The sequence below is a fragment of the Podarcis bocagei genome (genome assembly GCF_964188305.1).
Source record: "Podarcis bocagei genome assembly, chromosome: 4".
Classification (NCBI taxonomy): domain Eukaryota; kingdom Metazoa; phylum Chordata; class Lepidosauria; order Squamata; family Lacertidae; genus Podarcis; species Podarcis bocagei.
The window spans coordinates 23510514-23532120 of NC_138128.1; the positions used below are offsets into that span (position 1 = coordinate 23510514).

The 21607-nt window shown below is 44.0% G+C and overlaps 1 protein-coding gene across 10 annotated transcripts in view; it reads left to right on the forward strand.

Moving 5' to 3' along the window:
* PLCH1 (phospholipase C eta 1) overlaps positions 1-21607 on the forward strand; it is a 160195-nt gene that overhangs the window by 74158 nt on the left and 64430 nt on the right. For all 10 annotated transcript variants that reach the window (XM_081189890.1, XM_081189881.1, XM_081189889.1 and 7 more), the window contains 3 exons: positions 11251-11397; positions 14536-14779; positions 17862-17991. In XM_081189890.1, the coding sequence (XP_081046016.1) occupies positions 11251-11397; positions 14536-14779; positions 17862-17991 (521 nt within the window). The remainder of the gene's footprint in view (positions 1-11250; positions 11398-14535; positions 14780-17861; positions 17992-21607) is intronic.

Consider the following 21607-nt stretch of genomic DNA (forward strand, 5'->3'; position numbering starts at 1 on the left):
TATAGTCATCATTCTGGCATCCAGAGATCTCCACCTTGTCACAATTGGCCCGGGGAATTTCTAACACTGAGTAGAGGGTTGGGCTAGATGACCATCAGGGACCCTTCCAACTCTATGATTCTATGAAAAACGTTCTGTCTCAAGACTGGGGAAAGTGTAACAGAATAAATGGAAATGATGACAGGGAGAAAAGAAGCTCAGGTATACCCTTGACATAGGCACAAATAATTCCATGGATAGACAGTCACAAGCGTATGTCCTGCTATGTTTTGTTATATAACAGGCCCCCAAAGTAGAATAACAACCGACAGCTTCATGACGCTAGGGGGTAAGCTGAATTATAGTCTAGATATTAGCACTGCACTTTGGGATTTAGATAAAGTGCACTCTCAGAAGGAAAAAAGGAAAAGAATAAATAGCATTAGCTGTGGATGCTCGGAGCGCAAGTTACAGTTCGCTAGCAGAGACTGATCAGGGGCTGATGGGAATTGAAGTCCAACAGGACTTGAGGCTCCTCATCGCTACCCCAAAGAATTCAGTGTAATACTTCTTTCATCTGCACAACAACCCAGTGAGGAAGGGTTAGGCTGACGATGACTGGCTTCAAAGGTGGGTAGGGATTTGAACCGAGTATTTCAGGGTGAAATCCTGTACTCATAACTAATGGACCTCACTGGCATATGCTAACCAGTATGTCACCCACTTTCCTGTGGCTGGATCCCACAATGCACTGCTTAATGTTTGGATTAAGGCATGGGCAACTTCAGACCTGGGGGCCAAATATGGCCCTTCAAGCCCCTCTCTCTGGCCCCCTGGCCCCTCAATAGGCAGGTCCGTTCCCCTTCCACACCCCCACTTGCCCTGCTTGGCATCCTCCTTGAGTGCTTTTACCTGGCCTTTGAACTCTGATAATGCTTCCTGCTTGCCTAAAGGGAGAATAGAACCACGTGTGTATGTAGGAATTTAGACTATTGTACAAAGTTGGAAGCTACTTTAATTACTTCATCCACCTTCGCATCTGGCCCTGCCTACCGCTAGCACATGGCCCCCAGAAGATCTCTCAGAAGGGAATTGGTGTTTGAAACTCAGATGTATAAACTAGGCGCCAAATAGCTCCTTAAACCATGGTTGCAGTTGCCAAAATGGAATGTCTAGTTGCCATTTTGGGGCAAGACAGCTCTAAAGATTTATTTTTTCAAATGATGGACTGATTGATTCTTGGTTAAACATCTGTCTAGTTCAGTGACAACCATAAGCTAAGCTAAGGATGTTGAGAACTGAAAGGAAGAATAGTCACTTGATCCAGGGACAGTCCACATATCTATTGTTATATGTGGATTGGCTGCATTGGCTCCCAGTATGTTTCTGAGCACAATTCAAAGTGTTGGTGCTGACCTTTAAAGCCCTAAACGGCCTCAGTCCAGTATACCTGAAGGAGCGTCTCCACCCCCATCGTTCTGCCCGGACACTGAGGTCCAGCGCTGAGGGCCTTCTGGCAGCTCCCTCATTGCGAGAAGTGAGGATACAGGGAACCAGTCAGAGGGCCTTCTCGGTAGTGGCGCCCACCCTGTGGAACGCCCTCCCTTCAGATGTGAAGGAAATAAGCAGCTATCCTATTTTTAAAAGACATCTGAAGGCAGCCCTGTTTAGGGAAGTTTTAAATATTTAATGCTGTATTGTTTTTAACACTTGATTGGAAGCTGCCCAAAGTGGCTGGGGAAACTCAGCCAGATGAGCGGGGTATAAATAATAAATTATTATTATGATTATTATTGGCCTGTTCTAACCTCTTTTTCTTAATGGCGACTGCTCCTGCGCAGGCTGCACAGAAAAAGCACTTTGGTTCCAGAAATTCATTTTCTGACTGTGCAGATAAAATAGAACTGATAGAATTCTACAAGGTGGGGGTATTAGTGTGTGAAAACAGTTCGAATCCAAGGATCTCTAAATGGTGGAGGTGTCAGGCTCCATCCTGGTACCCAGGTATCTTCATTTGGTCACAAGTGGTCGAAAGCCACCTGCAAAATGCACCTGGCTAATTTCGAACGCCAAAGGGAATGTGAAAAAAGTTTCCCACCTCTGGTCTGGATAAAATATGACATGGGGGTTATTTGGGAAAGAGCCATGTCATAGCTAGTATCCAAAGTTATGGGGCATCATTTATTCAGGAAGCCAGCTGCTTCCCCACTCTCAGTAAAATATGCCTTGTTTAGGCATCCTTTCCAATGCTGTGCTTATATTTTTGTTATTATGGCTGCTTTGTAACTTTGCTGTTGATGCTGCATAGTGCTTTTATTTCTGTTGTTCTCCAGATCCGGTCTACAGGTCTGCTGTGGGCCTGAAAGGAAGAAAATATATAATATTTCAGTAAATACCCACCTGGGATTTGTGGTGCTGCTTGCTAGTGAATTAAAATTTCTGATTGTTTGGACATTTCATTGTTACTGAATTTTGTTGGATTTGTGCCTCTGGGCTTCATGTTGTTTATACCACTTTAGGTATTTAATTTAAAAGTACAGTTTAGCTTCCTTTTTTAATAATTACACTTCCATTGTTGGGCAGTGCTCTTTATGACTGATCTAATCTTCCCTTCATTTGAATGATGGTAACATCAATAATTCTATAAAAGCCAGTCACTGTAAACCTGCTTTTCCCTCTGGGATTGTAATTTTTAAGGGTTGCATTTTAAAAAGGAAAAAAATAATAATGCATTAGGCCTCTAATGGAAGAGCATTTTCCTCGGCTTGTAAAATCAAAGTTTATTTCCATTTGTAATTCTGCAGCAAATAATTGTACAGTTTGTTATACTATTTTTCTCTCTGGTTATGTAAGTGCGATTACGTGCTTATCCACCATAACTCCAAGGTGTTTTCCCTGGTCAAATGTTAACAGCTCAGTATGTGCAAAATTAGAGGTGTGTGTCGCCCACTTTAACTTGCTCTATATTGAACCACATTTGCCATTTTTGTTGTCTATCCACCCAACTTGGAGAGGCTCTTTTTGAGATTCTCAAGAAATCTTTCGGCAAGAAGGATTGTGGGATAAGAGAAGTCTTGGGAGATCTCATATATCTTCTTAAGGTGACAGCAAGTGTTTATTTGTGCCAATTATTTATTTCAACCACACTCAGAGTATGACTTAGCTGGATCTTGCCCTTAGGAGCAGCAGCACACAGTGGCTGCATCTGGGTGATCAAATCCTGGCTAAATTAACTAGGAAGTGCATGAGGTTCATTCACTTGCACACAACCCCATTGGTCCTTCCTTCATCAAGCAGTAAAACAAACCATGAAGTTTTAGCAAACCATAGTTTCCCATTATCTGTGAACAGGGAACCATGGTGAAGCAGGAACTGAATACAATCTCTTTCAAAGAGAAGCTGATGTAAGCTGCCTACTCTAATAAAATGTTCTTGTTCTCTAGAGTTGTTCCTTTTTAACACAAGGTTGTGGCTGCCACTCGGCTCATGTCAGTGGCTTTCCACTATCCTTGTGGATGGGCATTTATTTTGGAACCTTTTGTAAGTGAGAATGAAATGCATCATGAACTGCAATTTCTCGACTTTGCTGTTGAAAATGAAGTTTTTATAAGTTAACTTGGAGGCAATAGTCTCCTCTTGTAGTTACTCCCCAGCACTAATATTCCATGGCAATTCCACCATTGCAAACACAGGTTCCATGTTGCCAGTGGTAGACCTGTTCTCCATAGCCATTGATGGACAAACCTATGGACACATGCACCATAGGTTGTGTACCACTATGGTTTGGGGAAATGAATCTATTTTATTGTGATGCCTGACAAAGTCTACTGCATGGGTAAGGAAACTAAGGTCCGGGGGCTGGATCCAGCCCAATTGCCTTCTAAATCTGGCCCGCGGACAGTCCATGAATTTGCGTGTTTTTACATGAGTAAAATGTGTCCTTTTATTTAAAATGCATCTCTGGGTTATTTGTGGGGCCTGCCTGGTGTTTTTACATGAGTAGAATGTGTGCTTTTATTTAAAATGCATCTCTGGGTTATTTGTGGGGCATAGGAATTCGTTCATTTATTTTTTCCCCTTCAGAATATAGTCTAGCCCCCCACAAGGTCTGAGGGACAGTGGACTGGCCCCCTGATGAAAATGTTTGCTGACCCCTGGTCTACTGATCCTTCTGTTTATTTTATTTCCTCTGCGATAATGCGCTCTATGCACTCATTGCTCTTTGTTTCTTTATTGTTTGAACGCTGATTGTTTTAAAAAACAATCCTTTTTTTTTAAAAAAAGAGCAGTGCTCTTTTCCAATTCCTCTTTCAGCTGCGTTTTCTTGGGTCAGATTAATTCTACTGGATTTGACTTCTACCCAGATCCCTTGGAAAAGCTCAGTATTTCTGCATTTTCTCTCTTTGTGTGTCTCGGTGGTTTGGGTGGTGGTGGAGGGCATGACCAGAATGGGTGGTGTCCACAGCAATTGCTTAAAAAAAATCCAAATCTACTCCCAGGCCTAAAAAGGCACGTGACTGCTGGTCTGAGTCAGTACTATGGGGGAATGAATTCATGGTACCCAGAGCACTTGCAGGACCTTGGAGAGTTCCCGTGTTTTCGTTTTGCATTCTTGGGTCTTGCGGGATCGGGGAGATGGGAGTATTGTGAGAGGGCAATTTATTTATTAAGTGTATTATATTTGTATATCGCCCTTTATCCAAAGATCCCAGGGTGTTTCGAGCATCAAAATACAAACTAAACACACAATGCATAATAAAAACAAGAAGAAAAACAAAGCAAAGCAACGATCCCTCATCCCAATCTTCCCCTTTCTCCCCCTCCCGCTGCCCCCTGCTGCTCAAGGATGGAGCCAGAGCCTCCTCATCCTGTGAACCATTCATCTCACAGCATAAAAGCCCGGGTTCGTGGGTCAAAACCCCCATTGGGTGGGGGAAACAAAGGGTTCCACCATTTAGTTAAATATGCATGTTGAATGCTTGGCATATAGCCTCCTTTCAGTATGTCTTGAAAAACACCTCATTTTATTTATTTTCCACACCCAATTCTAGAACTTGCTCAGTCAGACAGGCCTCCTTTGCGCCTGCTCGTCTTGGGAATTAGATCTAGAAACTCCTATAATTTCTATAGATATAGATATAGATATAGATATAGATATAGATATAGATATAGATATAGATATAGATGATATAGATATAGATGATATAGATATAGATATAGATATAGAGATATAGATACATTTTTAAAAATCATTTATCATTTGGGGAGTGTTCTGTGGTACAGTGGTACCCCGGGTTACATACGCTTCAGGTTACAGATGCTTCAGGTTACAGACTCCACTAACCCAGAAATATTACCTCGGGTTAAGAACTTTGCTTCAGGATGAGAACAGAAATCGTGCAATGGTGGCGCAGCGGCCGCGGGAGGCCCCATTAGCTAAAGTGGTGCTTCAGGCTAAGAACAGTTTCAGGTTAAGAACGGACCTCCAGAACGAATTAAGTTCTTAACCCGAGGTATCACTGTATAGCAGTTCACACACACACACACACACACACACACACACACTTACACACTTTGATGTGCAAATGTGTTTTCAAGGTTGCAGAGAATATGTGTGTTTTGAAGCTACCACCAAAGTCCAAGGAATTCCTCTTTTTGGATTGTTTGCTGCCGTCCTCTGATGCTCTCTTTGCACGCTGTAAACCAGGCCCACTTGAATTTTATTACAGTTGCAGGCTTTGCATTATTCAAAGAGAGGCATAAACTGCTTAGAAACGGGCCTTTGGCTTGGAAACAGGCTGCAGAGGGGTCAGTGTCACACAGCCATGTTATCCGAGCGACTCAGTAATACCAAGGGTCTGTACCAAGGCAATCTCAGGATGTTAAAAGACCTCATTTTACACAGGGATAAATGACAAGCAGAAGGTGGTATTGGCTGCCGCCGCTGCCGCACAGATTAGAGGGCTCTTTGGACATAAGGCCGTGTGTGGGCTACTGCTCAGACTCGCAGCTTAGCGGTCCCAGTCCGGCAGCTTGTGATTTGCTCAGTGCCGCAAAGCGTCGTTTGGGCTGCGGAATAAATATCATCGGCCTGTTTTGAGAAGCTTCTGAGCAACATCTGGACTCCTCACTCTCCAATGGCGTCTTCTCTGGCTTCCGAGGTCTACCATGTGGTGGGAAGCGTGGGAACTCCACAAGTTTGCCGCTTGGCCCAAATGGGTTGGTACCTCTTTCAGAGTTTCAGATTCAACGTGCTCCCCTTTGCAACTGGGAACCGGAAGACAGGCAGGGCGGGTGGCGGGTGGCGGCAGCAGGATGTCACTGTCAGGTGTGATTCCCACGCTATTTATTTCGACAGATGCTGCCGGCGCTCCGATCTGTTTTTGTTTTCAAAAGATTATTTGAAATGCTTGCGTGATTAGTTTGGGCGTGCTGCTGGGCTGATTCCATTTAAATAGCAAATACTAATTGTTTGGTGTCCCATGCTTTTGCGCGATTCGTTCCTAAATAGCAAGATGCATCTTTTGTTTTTAGTTTGACTGTCGTTCAAAAACAGCTGTTTTGATTTGCTAAATAAAACGGCTGGCAGCTGCACCTTAATTTACGCTTGCTTGGAAGTATGCCACACTGAGTTCAAGGGAATGGACTATAGGTAAGAATATAAAGGATTGACACTATGTGGTCCACTTTTATGTAGTGTTTGTTAGCAACAACGGTAAGTCCCTACTAAACAGAGATCACAGAATTGCTACTTTCTTGCTTAAAAGGGAGAATTGCTGATCTTTGATTTTAGGGTTCACACAGTTACGGAGTAGTTCAAGGGCGTTTGTTCTCCATTGTTTAAGAGGGCAGGGCTAGAGTCAAAGGGTGGGAAACTGTAGGGACGCAGATTTTGTCTAAACAACCAGCTGAATTTCCTAAATTGCCTTGGGAAGTGGTGGGCTGTCCTTCCCTGGAAGGGTTGTTGCTCACTGTTAGAGCATCTGTTTTCCATGCAGGATGTTCATGACAGCTTCAGGTAGGACTGGAAGAGGAGTTTGGATTTGATATCCCGCTTTATCACTACCTGAAGGAGTCTCAAAGCAGCTAACATTCTCCTTTCCCTTCCTCCCCCACAACAAACACTCTGTGAGGTGAGTGGGGCTGAGAGACTTCAGAGAAGTGTGACTAGCCCAAGGTCACCCAGCAGCTGCATGGGGAGGAGTGGGGAATCGAACCTGGTTCACCAGATTACGAGTCTACCACTCTTAACCACTACACCACACTGGAAGAGACCCCTGGCGGAAACCTTGGAGAGCTGCTGCCAGCCAGTGTATACAGTACTCAGCTAGATGTACCACTGGTCTGACTCAGGATAAGTTAGGTTCCTCTGACCCACAAACTGCTGGGATAGGTCAGTTGGTTGGCTCATGGTGCTGATCATGCCAAGGTTGCAGGTTCGATCCCCGTATGGGACAACTGCATATCCCTGCCTTGCAGGCAGTTGGACCAGATGATCCTCAGGATTCCTTCCAACTCTACGATTCTGTGATTCTTCCATGACCCTAAGCAGAGACTGAGTGGTCATCTGTTGGGGTGCTGTAGTTCAATCTTGTATTGTGGATTCTGCTTTGAGTAGGGAGTTGGACTACAGTAGAATCAGTTTGATTCCCTCCCCTCTTTCTTTTTCCTTTCTCCTCCTGTGAAGAGGCTGCATCCTAATGTTTTAATGTTGTATTTTAATCTTGTTTTTTAAGTTGTATTTTAGTCAACTTGTTTTTATTATTGGTTGTTAGCCGCCCTGAGCCCGGTCTTGGCTGGGGAGGGCGGGGTATAAATAAAATTATTATTATTATTATTATTATTATTATTATTATTATTATTATTATACCTCTGGTTATGTACCGTCTTCCTTGTGAATGCTTTGGGTAATGAACTCCGCTAGCCCAGAAGCGAACTTTGCCCTGGGATGTGAATGGAAGTCACACGCTGGAGGCACACACACAGTGGGAGGCCCCATTAGGGAAAGCGCGCCTCAGGTTAAGAACGGTTTCATGTTAAGAATGGACCTCCAGAACAAATTAAGTTCGTAACCGGAGGTACCACTGTCCGTGCTCTCCAGAATCCCTTCTGACTAACTCTAATGCTAAGGTAATTCTGCAGGCCCAAAGGATGGGACCAGATTTCTATGGCCATGGTTTTGTTTGCAACAGGATGTTCCATTGTCAGGCAATTTTTGATAATGCACTCCCAGAATAGAAGTGCAGACTAAAATAGGCTTTTGTTAGGCTTTCAAAAGTTAGAAGATTTGCTTACCTCTAACCTCCATATATATCTGCAGGCACAGCCAGATTATAGATTAAAGCCCTGTGTTACTTAGTTGAGTCCTTGTTGAAAATATAATTTTTGAGTCACCAGTCGTTTCCTGTCATTTGCAGAACAGAAAAGCAACAACCACATTTCTGTATGTATTCACGATTTTTGCCCCCCCTGAAAATCGAACAAAAAATAAAAAGCTCCACACATGTGGATTTCATTCACACACATATATGAACGATATCACAATATGGTTTTTGTATAAGTGAATATCATTTTCAGATGCACATACATGTGTATTATATACCAAATGTTCTGAAATGCTTAAATATGAAACGACAGAGACTGCCTGTTCATGGGTAGCATGTTAATTGCATCATCTAAGGCTAAATATTTGTACAAGCCGGTATATCCAAAATTATGTGTTCTTTTCAGTTCCCCTCCCCCTGAAATAAGTGCTGCAGCAAGTTGTCTTCATAATACAGATTTTCAAACTTCTTGTTCCTAAATAGGGATGCATTATCGAAACAAACATCAAGACAAAACCTGCCCTGCCCTAATGGGTTTGTTATTTGGTAATACAGTTTAGCACCAAAGAATTTTATATTTTTCTTTTTCTGTGACGAATTCCCATTTGTGATCCCTCCTTCCCCTCCTAAAGAGACTTCATTCTTGGACAGACTTTTTCTTCCTGTACCATTATTCTCTTTTGATAACATAACTCATATATTAGGGCAGTCTTTCCCAGCTTGGTGCCTTTCAGACGTTTTGAACTATAATTCCTTTTCAGTCCCAGCCAGTAGTTCAGAAAAGATGGCTGTTGTGATTCATTCTTATGCGTTAATGGTTAGTAGAAAATTAATTTTATTGAGCAAATTCGTGTCTTATTTTCCTTTCGGAATGTTACCAGTCAGGCTTGTCTACAAGTAGGCTTTCTGCTATGGCATGACACAAGTACAATTGTTTGACGAATAAGTGTAACCAGGTCATCTCTGGAAGTTATTATAATGTTTTTGAAGGTTCTGAGTCAAATTCTATGAAATATAATAATCCCACCCTCCCCAGCTGAAGCTGGGCTCAGAGCAGCTAACAACAGTAAAATACCATATTTTTTGCTCTATAAGACTCACTTTTTCCCTCCTAAAAAGTAAGGGGAAATGTGTGTGCGTCTTATGGAGCGATTGCAGGCTGCGCAGCTTTCCCAGAAGCCAGAACAGCAAGAGGGATTGCTGCTTTCACTGCGCAGCGATCCCTGTTGGTGTTCTGGCTTCTGAGATTCAGAATATTTTTTTTCTTGTTTTCCTCCTCCAAAAACTATGTGTGTCTTGTGGTCTGGTGCGTCTTATAGAGCGAAAAATACGGTGATACAACATGATATAGAACAATGCTGTAAAATAAGGGCCAGACTTCATGTAATGCAGGAAATCCGTGAGTCTGCTCTCTTAATACCCCTTTCTTCAAAACCACCATGAATGGGAAACAGTGGGGTTGAGGGAAGTTTGGATTAATCCCTTTCCTTTCCTGGTTTCCCCAACTGACACCGTCTTTCCCTTTATAAAAGCTGCTTGTAGCCCTAGTGGCTAATGACTCATCAGTTACATTGTCAAACAGCTCTCACAGTTGTGAGATTTCAGCTACTGTTCAACAGGTATCTACCTTCCTGTAAGTTCAGCCTGTCAGATGGAGTCCTGTCTTTGCGGACAACAGGGAACAAGTCTTTTGCCCTTTTCTATGTGACTGTTCTTCAGATATTTGAAGAATCTTAACATGTCCCCCTGAGTCTTCTCTTCTTCAGGTTGAGCATACCCACTCCCAGTCTTTTCTCACTGGACTTGTTTTCCATGTCACTGAACATCTTAATTGCCCTCCTCTGAATCTGTTCTGATTTATAGAAAGCTCTTTCACGTAGCGGATTCTGCACTTAGCTTGTGTAAGAGTCACTCTCTGCTCTTGGAGTTTGAATTGCATGAACAGGGTCACATAAACAGAGAGAAATGGGAGAGAGTTTATATACTTATGTTTAAACTTGAACCAATAACATATATTGTTAGGGAGAAATGAGTATGTTAAAAGTTTGGCATTTGCATGTGTATGGGGTAGAGGAAGAAGCACCCTAAAATATTTTCTTGACTTGCCATATCACAGGTGCTGTTTTTATAAATTGGAATTTAAGTTGCCTAAACTGTATAGAGATTAAAACAGGACATTTAAAAAGATTTGTATCAGCAGAAGTACCAGAAACCCTTGTATTTACAGTTATGAGGTGGGTCATCTGCAGACTGTCAGTATTTTGTGGGAAGATTTCAAAAGCATACTGGAAATTTAGGTTTGGAGTACATCTAGGTCCGCTATACGTCTGGATTTTCCCAGACTTTACTGGGATTTCAAAGGCAGAAATGACGTTGGGGGGAATTTCTGAAATGTGGTGCTTTGTATTGGATTTTAGGCAAGTCAATCAGAATTTTTGGTGTTTTTGTAAAACTTTGGGTTTGTAAAACTCTTGGGCTACTTTTTGAAATATGGCAACCCTAAGTACATTACTCTAGTACAAGTCTGTTTTAAAACACAAACTTTTTGTGATTAGACAAGTGAAGACTAAATGCCCTGAAACGTGTGGAATGAACAGATGATTACAGGAAGATTTGTGTTTGTGTGTGTGTGTGTGTGTGTGTGTGTGTGTGAGAGAGAGAGAGAGAGAGAGAGAGAGAGAGAGAGAGAGAGACACCCTGTAAGCAAACCAGGATGAATGCAGGACAAAGGCTCAATGCTAGTTACAATTTCTTAAATAGGCTTCATTCTAATGTTACAAATGTTTTCAGAGGCTGATTAATCCCCAGCTTTCCTTCATATCAGATGAAAAATAAAAGGATTATGCAGTATTTATTCTGTTGATAAGCGCTGCAGTAATTACGTAGGCATCAAATCACTCTTTCAGCTATATTTGTTTTGTTCTCGTCCCCCGCCCCCCCCCCTCAGTTGAAAGATGCATGAGTGTAATGCAGTCTGGGACTCAGATGGTTAAACTGAAGAGTGGAGCCAAAGGACTTGTGCGCCTTTTTTACCTCGATGAACATAGGACTTGCATCCGATGGAGGCCATCCAGGAAAAGCGAAAAAGCGAAAAGTAAGTTCTTTCTAAGATACGTTTTTGTGTGTGCATCTTTTAGATCTATCCTTTTTTGAATTTGGAAAGGGCAGGTGCATATCCATCACTCCTAGCCCCTTTCATGTGGCCCAAATCCCCTGTCCACTTGCTTCTCACATTCAAACCCTGTCCCCATGGTTAAGTTTAAGGTAAAGGGGCCCCTGACCATTAGGTCCAGTCGTGACCGACTCTGGGGTTGCGGCGCTCATCTCGCTTTATTGGCCGAGGGAGCCGGCGTACAGCTTCCAGGTCATGTGACCAGCATGACTAAGCCGCCTCTGGCGAACCAGAGCAGTGCACGGAAACGCCGTTTACCTTCCCGCTGGAGTGGTACCTATTTATCTACTTGCACTTTGATGTGCTTTCGAACTGCTAGGTTGGCAGGAGCAGGGAGCTCACCCCGTCGCGGGGATTCGAACCACCGACCTTCTGATCGGCAAGTCCTAGGCTCTGTGGTTTAACCCACAGCGCCACCCGCATCCCTAGCACCATATAAAACTTAACTATGCTTAAGATTGGCAGGGGGACGGATGTGGGTAGGGAAGTGGGGGGTTGTATTTGATCCCAAAGCTCTCTCCTAGTAGTTCAAATACTGGGTACAGTTCTGGGTGCCTCACCTTAAAAAGGATAAGGTACCGACAGCATACGAATCAGCATGGCTAACTTGACCCAACAACACCGCCCAACCAGAAACAAACCTCACTGTAGCCAACCCAAGAGAACCAGCCAAGCCCTAGGCTGCCCCCACAATCTCTCTCACTACCAAGGAAATATAACAAGCGAATAGAAGGAGAACCTACCCAAGTGACGCTTCCACAAAACCCCAAACATACCCTAAGTTGAAGAATATAAACTTTACTACCCCACCCCCTCTCTGCCCCCCTCTTCCTCCCCACCTTATATTGCATACAACACTAATGTCTCACAACAAATGGAATTGATCTGTAGAAAACACAACCTGAAACAGAGAGACAGTGCACGTACTTTTGTAAATAATAATAATAATAATAATAGGTGTAGAGTTGGGAAATGTTCAAAAAAGGGCAACCAAAATTAAGAAGGTGTGACTGCCCTGTGAGGAAAGATTGCCGTGTTTGGATCTTTTTAGTTTAGAAAAATGGCAAGGATTAGAGAGATAAAATTGGATATGGAAATATGGAAATATCGTGAGAGGCAGGACTGAGACTTGGAGTTGCTTTGACGTTCAGGCTGTGGGAAGTCGCAAAAATTAGAATTAAATTCGGAAGACAATTGGATTTTTTAAATTTTATTTTTTATTGGATTATGATTTGATATGCTAATTGGATGTTTTTATTGGAAAATTAATAAACGCTCTAACAACAACAAAACTGCAAGGGTGAGGTCCCAACGAAAGATGAATGGCAACTTAAGTTGACAGAATATGCACAACTCGCAGACTTAACATATAGAGTAAGAGAACAATAAGAACATATCTTTAAAGAAGATTGGCAAATGTTTACTGAATATATGGGAAACAATTGTATACAGCTGAAAACGCTGGCAGCATTAAGATAAATTCAACAGCGTAAACATGTTTTGATGGATGCAATAATGGAATACTGAATGGTAAAGTTTTTGTAAAATATGCAGGGTTTTATGATATGTAAAGTGAACCATGGAAAGAGAAGGATGGAAGTCATTGATATCTTAAGGGTGTAAAGTGAGTATTTTAAATTGTAAAACAGAAAACTTAATGAAACTATATACAAAAGAAAAGGAAAAATCGAAAGAGGTGACATGATAGAAGCTTATAAAATTATGAATGGCATGGAGAAAGTCTGCAGAGAATCTCCCCCCACCTCTCTTATAATGCTAGAAGTGGTGGACATCCAATGAAGTGGAAGATTAGAAGATTTAGGGCAGATGAAAGAAAGTACTTCATGCAGAACATCGTTCAAACATGCAGCTCCTTCCAACAGGGAGCAGTGATGGCCACCAACTGAGATGGCTTTAAAAGAGGACCGGACACATCTATGGAGGATAAGGCCAACAGTGGTTGGTAGCCACAATGGCTGTGCTCCACCAGAGTTGGAAGGAGTATGCTTTTGAATCCCAGTTGCTGGAAACCACAGAAGGGGAGAGTGCTCTTGTGGTCAGGTCCTCTAATTGCTGGTTCCCTACAGGCATCTGGTTGGCAATGGGGAGAAAAGGACCCTGAACTAGATGGGCCATTATTTAGCCTGATTCAGCAGGCTTTTCTTAGGTTCTTAGGGTTAAGGAATTGGGAGCATGGTATGTACACTGGTTTGGGACGCGGGTGGCGCTGTGGGTTAAACCACAGAGCCTAGGACTTGCCGATCAGAAGGTCGGCGGTTCGAATCCCCACAACGGAGTGAGCTCCTGTTGCTCGGTCCCTGCTCCTGCCAACCTAGCAGTTTGAAAGCACCTCAAAGTGCAAGTAGATAAATAGGTACCACTCCGGCGGGAAGGTAAACGGCGTTTCCGTGCACTGCTCTAGTTCGCCAGAAGCGGCTTAGTCATGCTGGCCACATGACCCGGAAGCTGTACACTGGCTCCCTTGGCTAATAAAGCGAGATGAGCGTCGCAACCCCAGAGTCAGTCACGACTGGACCTAATGGTCAGGGGTCCCTTTACCTTTACCTTATGTACACTGGTTTGCAGTGTAAAATGTATTCAGTATCTTCACCTGTAGTAGCTAAAGCAATACACAGTCCCTTCCCTTCCCTCCTTCCCCTTCCTTCCTTCCTTCCTTCCTTCCTTCCTTCCTTCCTTCCTTCCTTCCTTGAGTTCCTGTTTTGTGCCTCCCCCTCACTTAACAAGAGCACCCCCCCGATACTCCCCCCAGACATTTTGGACTCCAACTCCCATCAACCTCAGCTGACATGACCAATAGTGAGGGATCTTGAGGGCACCAGATTGGGGAAGAGTGACTTACATCTTCAGAGGGATGCAACTTTGCACAATATCTATCAAGGAGCTTTCTATAAAGCCACCCAAAAACTTTCTCTTTAATCATTTTCGGCCTAGCTCATTAAGGTAGAAGGCTAAATTGCAAGGAACAATATGGAAACCTGAAAAATCTGAGCCCTTTCACTTTTCGGGTCCCCCCCCCCCTGTTTTGTCTTGCTTTTACAGTCATAATTGATTCCATCTACAAAGTGACTGAAGGACGGCAGTCAGAAATATTCCATCGCCATGCTGAAGGCAACTTTGACCCGAGCTGCTGCTTCACCATTTACCACGGCAACCATATGGAGTCGCTGGATCTGATCACTTCCAACCCAGAGGAAGCTCGCACCTGGATCACTGGTTTGAAGTACCTGATGGCTGGGATCAGCGACGAGGACTCTCTAGCCAAGCGACAGAGAACACACGATCAATATCCTTTCAGGAAGCTAGATTGTGGCTCCGTGTCTGGGGATTCTGGTTGGTGGAGAACCTGTGGGCCTCCAAACATTCTTGGATGGCAGCTTCCATTGGCCCCAACCAGTTTGGATGATGGGAGTTGTCATCCAGAAACACTTGGAGAGCCACAGCCTTTTGCATCATGACATGCTTTGAGGTACAAGGTGTGCCCCTAGATTCACCTCTGGTCATATTTTTAAAAAGGCCTTTGTTTTTTGATTGCCAAGATTTGCTTTTTTGCTTGCTATTTTTGATTTGATTAATATCTTAGATACCACCCTGTGGGGTGATATTCCTTCTGTTCCCTTTTTCTGAAAGGTAATCGGGATTAACAGATGTAGAGTTGTACAACCACTGTGGTTGTACAACTTTATCTTTGTTAATTCTGATTAAATAATAATTATAAAAAAACCTGGTGAGCTACTGAGTCCTTCTCAAATCCTCTTTGGCAGCAGTGCCCTGGAATTTTAGTTGCACCATCTATAGGTAGTGTGAGGCATCTGCATTTGGTGGCAGAATTAAATAACCATTGCAGGTAGGCAAAATTTGTTACTATACTGGTACAGTGTTGCATTTTCCTGCATGCAAGCATCCCTGGACTCTGACCACATTTAGAAAGAAAGAAATGTTAAAGTTCAAGCCAGGACTATGTTAGCTGGACTGCAGATGGTCCAGTTTTGCTCAGAGACAAAGCAGAGAGGGAAAATGGAAGGTGAAAAATAAAATAACTAGGTGGGAGGCATTTCCTGATAATCACTCAATCAATCAATCAATCAATCAATCAATCAGTCTTTCATGTCACTATATGCTAAAGACAAAACAAGGACTGAAGACATTGCAAAGCAGGAGTAAGTTCAGGGAGGGGTGGTTGGTGGTGGGAAACTCACTTGAAGATTCACTTTTCCCAGAGTATTAAACTAGTTGGAAATGAAACAAATTATTCTCCAGCAAAGATATGGGATCGTGACTCCCATTTCGTTGGACCCAGGTTGCCCGAGTGAACTGCGAAAGCAGGGGACGCTTTCTCAGACCTGATAATCCCCACCTCCAAATTTCAGCTCCGACTGTCGGAAGACAGAGAAGCGCTTGCCAGCCTTTTGTGGCAAATTACAAGCTCCATAAACTCCTTCCGCACTTTCTATATTTATCCCTGACTTTTGGAGGCCTGCATGTTGCTGCCGTGTGTTTGGTTGTGCTGAAATGCGACTTCAAGCCTTGTTTGCATTATTGGTCTTGGCAGCTGGGGAGGCGGCAGGGAGAAATAACCCCTGTAACAGCTCCAGCTGGAGTGGGAAGAGAACAGAAGCCACTAGGGGAAGTGGATTTGAAAGGGGGGTGCATCAGTTGGGGGGGGGAGAGAAGGGCAGAGGGAGAAAGCAACCAATAGGAGAAAGGTTCCATGAAGTTGGATGGTTGTCCAAGAGGCTATTGCAGAGCTGGAGAATGTAGACAAAACAACAACTGAAACTGCAATCCCCCACATACTTGCGAAGGAGGAAGCTCCATTGAAGATAGCGGGGCAAACTGCCAAGTAGAGATGCAGCGATCAAGGGAAGTATCTGGAAACGGGGAAGGGCTGCAACTTGGTGGTAGAGCCTCTGTTTTTCATGCAGAAGGTCTCAGGTTCAATTCTCAGCATCTGCAGGTAGAGCAGGAGGAGATCTCCATCTGAGACCCCGGAGAGAAGATGCCCATTAGTGGAGACAACACTGAACTAGATAGATACCAGATAGACTGAACTAGATAGGGATTCGGGTGGTGCTGTGGTCAAAACCGCTGAGGCTCTTGGGCTTGCCGATCAGAAGGTTGGCGGTTCAAATCCCTGTGACGGAGTGAGCTCTCATTGCTCTGTCCCAGCTCCTGCCAACCTAGCAGTTCGAAAGCACGCCAGTGCAAGTAGATAAATAGGTACTGCTGTGGCAGGAAGCTAAATGGCATTTCCGTGTCCTCTGGCTTCTGTCACGGTGTTCCGTTGCACCAGAAGCGGTTTAGTCATGCTGGCCACATGACCCTTATGACGTGGTGAGCTCCCATTGCTCTGTCCCAGCTCCTGCCAACCTAGCAGTTTAACCAGTGCAAGTAGATAAATAGGTACCGCTATGGCAGGAAGGTAAATGGCATTTCCGTGTCCTCTGGCTTCTGTTACGGTGTTCCGTTGCACCAGAAGCGGTTTAGTCATGCTGGCCACATGACCTGGAAAGCTGTTAAAGAAAACAAAGAACTGTGGTTAGTGGGAAAATGCTTATAAGTGCTGGGCAGGGGGGCGTATAAGCCAGAGCCTCATGTATGAAATGCTAAACTCTAGGGCCTTTTCAGTCATAGCCCCACATCTATGGGATGTCTGCCCTCAGGAAGAAGGTGTGGCCTAGTTGCAGGTGAATTGAAAATGAAGTCAGCATTATTATTTCAATCCATTTTTTTCATTGTTGCATCTTGGTTACATTTTAATTGTTTGTTTTAAGGAGTGTAATGTGGATTTATATTGCCATGTACACAACCTTGTGAGAGCAACTGCCCTGAAAGCTGAATATATATATATATATGTGTGTGTGTGTGTGTGTGTGTGTGTGTGTATACAGTGGTACCTCGGGTTACATACGCTTCAGGTTACATACGCTTCAGGTTGCAGACTCCGCTAACCCAGAAATAGTACCTCGGGTTAAGAACTTTGCTTCAGGATGAGAACAGAAATCGCGCAGTGCCGGCGCAACAGCAGCGGGAGGCCCCATTAGCTAAAGTGGTGCTTCAGGTTAAGAACAGTTTCAGGTTAAGAACGGATCTCCGGAACGAATTAAGTTCGTAATTAGAGGTACCACTGTATATGTATATGGATATGCATGGAGAGGTGGAAACATTTGCAGTGTGTGTGCTGTCCCTTTGGGGGAAAATATCGTGTGTGAACTGTTTCTCGTTGCCACACCCCAAATAGTGTGTTTGTCAGCCTGTGCCTGATTTATATAACTCGCCTCTTTCCTTTTGCATTCTTCAATAATTCAAAAGCAAAGCTAGGAACATTTTGGTACAAGCCTTTTACCCTTTCCTTAATTCATCTGCACTTGGGTGAAGCAGACCTTTCAGGAAGCAGACAAGAATGGCGATGGTTTGCTGAATATTGAAGAGATTCACCAGTTGATGCATAAACTGAACGTCAGCCTGCCCCGAAGGAAAGTAAGACAAATGTTTCAGGTGAGCATCTTTCCTTGCCCTCCCGAGAGCTTAAGTGTTAGTCTCGTGAAAGGTGAGAATCCCGAGGGTATTGATGAAGATTAATGGGCAGGCTGTGGGATGCCATTAATTGAAGAGACGATGGGGACTAGCTAATCATTGTGGCCATGTCAGCATCTGGCTCTTGCTGGACTGTTGACATCTGGCATCAGGCCTCTCTCAAGGAATTATAGCATTTAATTAATTGCAGGCTGCATGCTGAAATCTGCTTTGTGTTGAGGCCAGTGATTGATCTCTTTTAGACCCAGTTGCTTTTAGTGTCCTCTGTATTTCGCTGCACTGTTGTGCTGTGAGTTTCCTTGAACACAGCAGCGCTATTTCCCTTCTCATTCTGCACCCATAACTTAGCAGCTCCCTAGCGTTAGAGCCATTGCGGTGTAGCAGTTAGTGTTGGACTTTAGGAAGTCTGGATTCCAATCCCCCCTTAACTAAGAATCTCACCTTGGCCCAGTTACTCTTTATCTCTCAGTCTAAGTTACCTCCCAGGGTTGCTTTGAGGATACAACTGCATGGGACGCGGGTGGCGCTGTGGTCTAAACCACTGAGCCTCTTCGGCTTGCCAATCAGAAGGTCAGTGGTTCAAATCCCCATGACAGGGTGAGCTCCCTTTGCTCTGTCCCAGCTCCTGCCAACCTAGCAGTTCAAAAGCACACCAGTGCAAGTAGATAAATAGGCACCACTGTGGTGGGAAGGTAAACAGCGTTTCTGTGTGCTCTAGCACTCATCACAGTCCTTCATGCACCAGTAGTGGTTTAGTTATGCTGGCCACATGGAAAGCTGTCTGTGTGTGGACAAATGCCGGCTCCTTGGCCTGAAGCAAGATGAGTGCCGCACTCCCTAGTCGCCTTTGACTGGACTTAACCGTCCAGGGGTCCTTTACCTTTTCACAACAAGGAGGAGAAGAACCATGTATCTCCTTAAGTGGGGCACAAATGTAAGGATGTGCAAACAAACAAATAATAACTTTAATGGGATGCAACAGCATTTATTACATATGTTTTGAAACTCCCACAGTGTGTTGAGATGGCTGCTCTTTCTCAGGAGCAGGGGAGATAGACAAGGGAAGTGTGTTTTGAAAGTTTTGCACGCAGATTGACCAAAGGTACTGTGATTGTGAATCACATTCCCTTTATCCCTTTGTGTGGCTGTGGCGGGGCAACTTTCAGCCCTCCAGCAGTTATGGAAGGCCATGCTGCCTTTATAGCATCCACTCATTAGGTTTTTTTAAACAGTCTTGGAGTCTTGCAAGGGGGTTGGCTCCTCCAGAGAGATGGGTCATGGCTGGGCCTTTGTCCCAAGACTGACAGGGGTATAGTTGTCCTGGAGGCAGCCGCACCATCCTCCTTTTACTCTGAGGAGGTTCAAAGAACGTGTGAACAAATTCTTTGTTTGCATGCCCTGTATCTTTCCGAGGTAAAGGAGCTCAACAGCCCACACCCAAATGCATCCCACTCTTTAATTTGATGTGTAGGGGAAGTGTGTAATGATGGTGGATTTGGACTGTGCTTTTTGACACTGCTCTTGGGTCTTTATTTCCTGCAAGAAATGTGTGCTGATCGTCTTCAAATAAATTCAAACGCGCAAGCACCAGTTCATGCCTAGGGGCTTCGACTGTTTGGGACAAGTGCTCCAATTGCATGGAACCCGTACATGTGATCAGATGCTTGCATGTTTGAACTCCTACGCAGAAAGCTGTGCCCTTCTCATGGTTGTTACACCTGGAAGGTGGGAGCAGCAGTAAAAGTGTGCCTGCCCTGCTCCCACTCCATCAACATTACATATATGCCCTACACATGAGTATCATTTGAACAGGCCTAATAATGAGGAACCCTTTTTCCACTCTCCCTTCTGGAATGGCTTTCAGCCAGCTGCCTGAAACTTAGCAAGCCAAACTTCCTTCATTGAAAGCTTGTTACTCCAGGGACTTAACTACACAAAAGAAGAGTGTACTTTGGAAGAACTACTGTGAAATGTTTTGTAAATCCCAAGCAAATCCTCTTAAGCAGGTGCTGAAAGTTGTTGGTTTTTTTGAAAAATAAAAAATCCATAATAGCATGTAGTAGGTTATGCACCTTTCTTCCCTCAGGACAGACTCAAAAACAGCAATCAAAAGTAGAGTTAGTGTTTTGATATTTCTCCCCGAGTCCTCTGTTGTTGTAGGCTTTTAATGTTCTTGAATAGTATTTTGGCAGCAGAAATGAAACAATTTGAGGCCGTGGAATTCCGCTCACCCCCCCCCCCAGCCTCCCACAGCTAGGTTTAAAATTCAGAGGCAGCGCTGTGCTGATTGTCATTCAAAGCCTCACATTTAAGCCTCATATTTAAGGCTGCTATACATTTTCTTGGGTATGAGTCCCATTCAACTCAGTGGAGCTGGAGATCGATGTATTTGAAGACATTACCTTTGTTAAATTATTTTATTTTGTCACGTTTCTGTCCTACATTTCCTTTCAAGAAGCTCAAGGTCGTGTCAGCGATTTCCCCCTTTTCTCTGCACAGCAGCTCTGTGAGGGCGGCTAGGCTTGAGAGATAGTGACTGGCCCAAGATCACCCGCTGAGCTTTGTGGCTAATTTGGAGTTTGAACCTGGGTCTCCCTCCAAATAGTCCAGCGCTCTAACCACTGTACCATGCTGAATCTTTTGTGTGGGATTTAGCAGTGGACATTTTGAATGCTGATCAGTGTCGCTTTCGTAGTTATCTCTTGCTTGGACTACTGCAATGTGGTCTACATGGCGCTACCTTTGAAGGTGACCCAGAAACTACAACTAATCCAGAATGCGGCAGCTAGACTGGTGACTGGGAGTGGCCACTGAGACCACATAACATTGAAAGACCTACATTGGCTCCCAAGTACGTTTCCGAGCACAATTCAAAGTGTTGGTGCTGACCTTCAAAGCCCTAAATGGTCTCGGCCCAGTATACCTGAAGGAGCGTCTCCACCCCCATTATCCAGCCCAGACGCTGAGGTCCAGCGCCAAGGGCCTTCTGGCGGTTCCCTCACTGTGAGAAGTGAGGTTACAGGGAATCAGGCAGAGGGCCTTCTCAGTAGTGGCGCCCACCCTGTGGAACTCCCTCCCACCAGATATCAAGGAAATAAACAACTATCTGACTTTTAGAAGACATCTGAAGGCAGCTTTGTTTAGGGAAGTTTTTAATGTTTAATCTACTATTTATTTACACACTATGTACAGACAAAAGCATAATGGTGTCCATTCTCTCCAGCTCTGAGAGAACAACAGGCACAAGTAAAAGTGAAAGTACATTACAAAGTACATACAGCGGAAGAGATAAGACTGTCTTCCGTTTCCCACACTCTTCTCAGGCAGGCATGTGATTTACACCAATCACAAATGCAGCATCGGAGGAGCGAAATTGCTAACATTATCATGTTTTTAATATTCTGTTGGGAGCCACCCAGCGTGGCTGGGGAAACCCAGCCAGATGGGTGGGGTATAAATAATAAATTACTACTACTACTACTACTACTATACTATTATTATATTTGAATGCAGTCAACTCTATCCTGTTTTCCGGGAGATCGGGATTCCTTCCAGTTCAGCTTTTTAAATCCCTTTC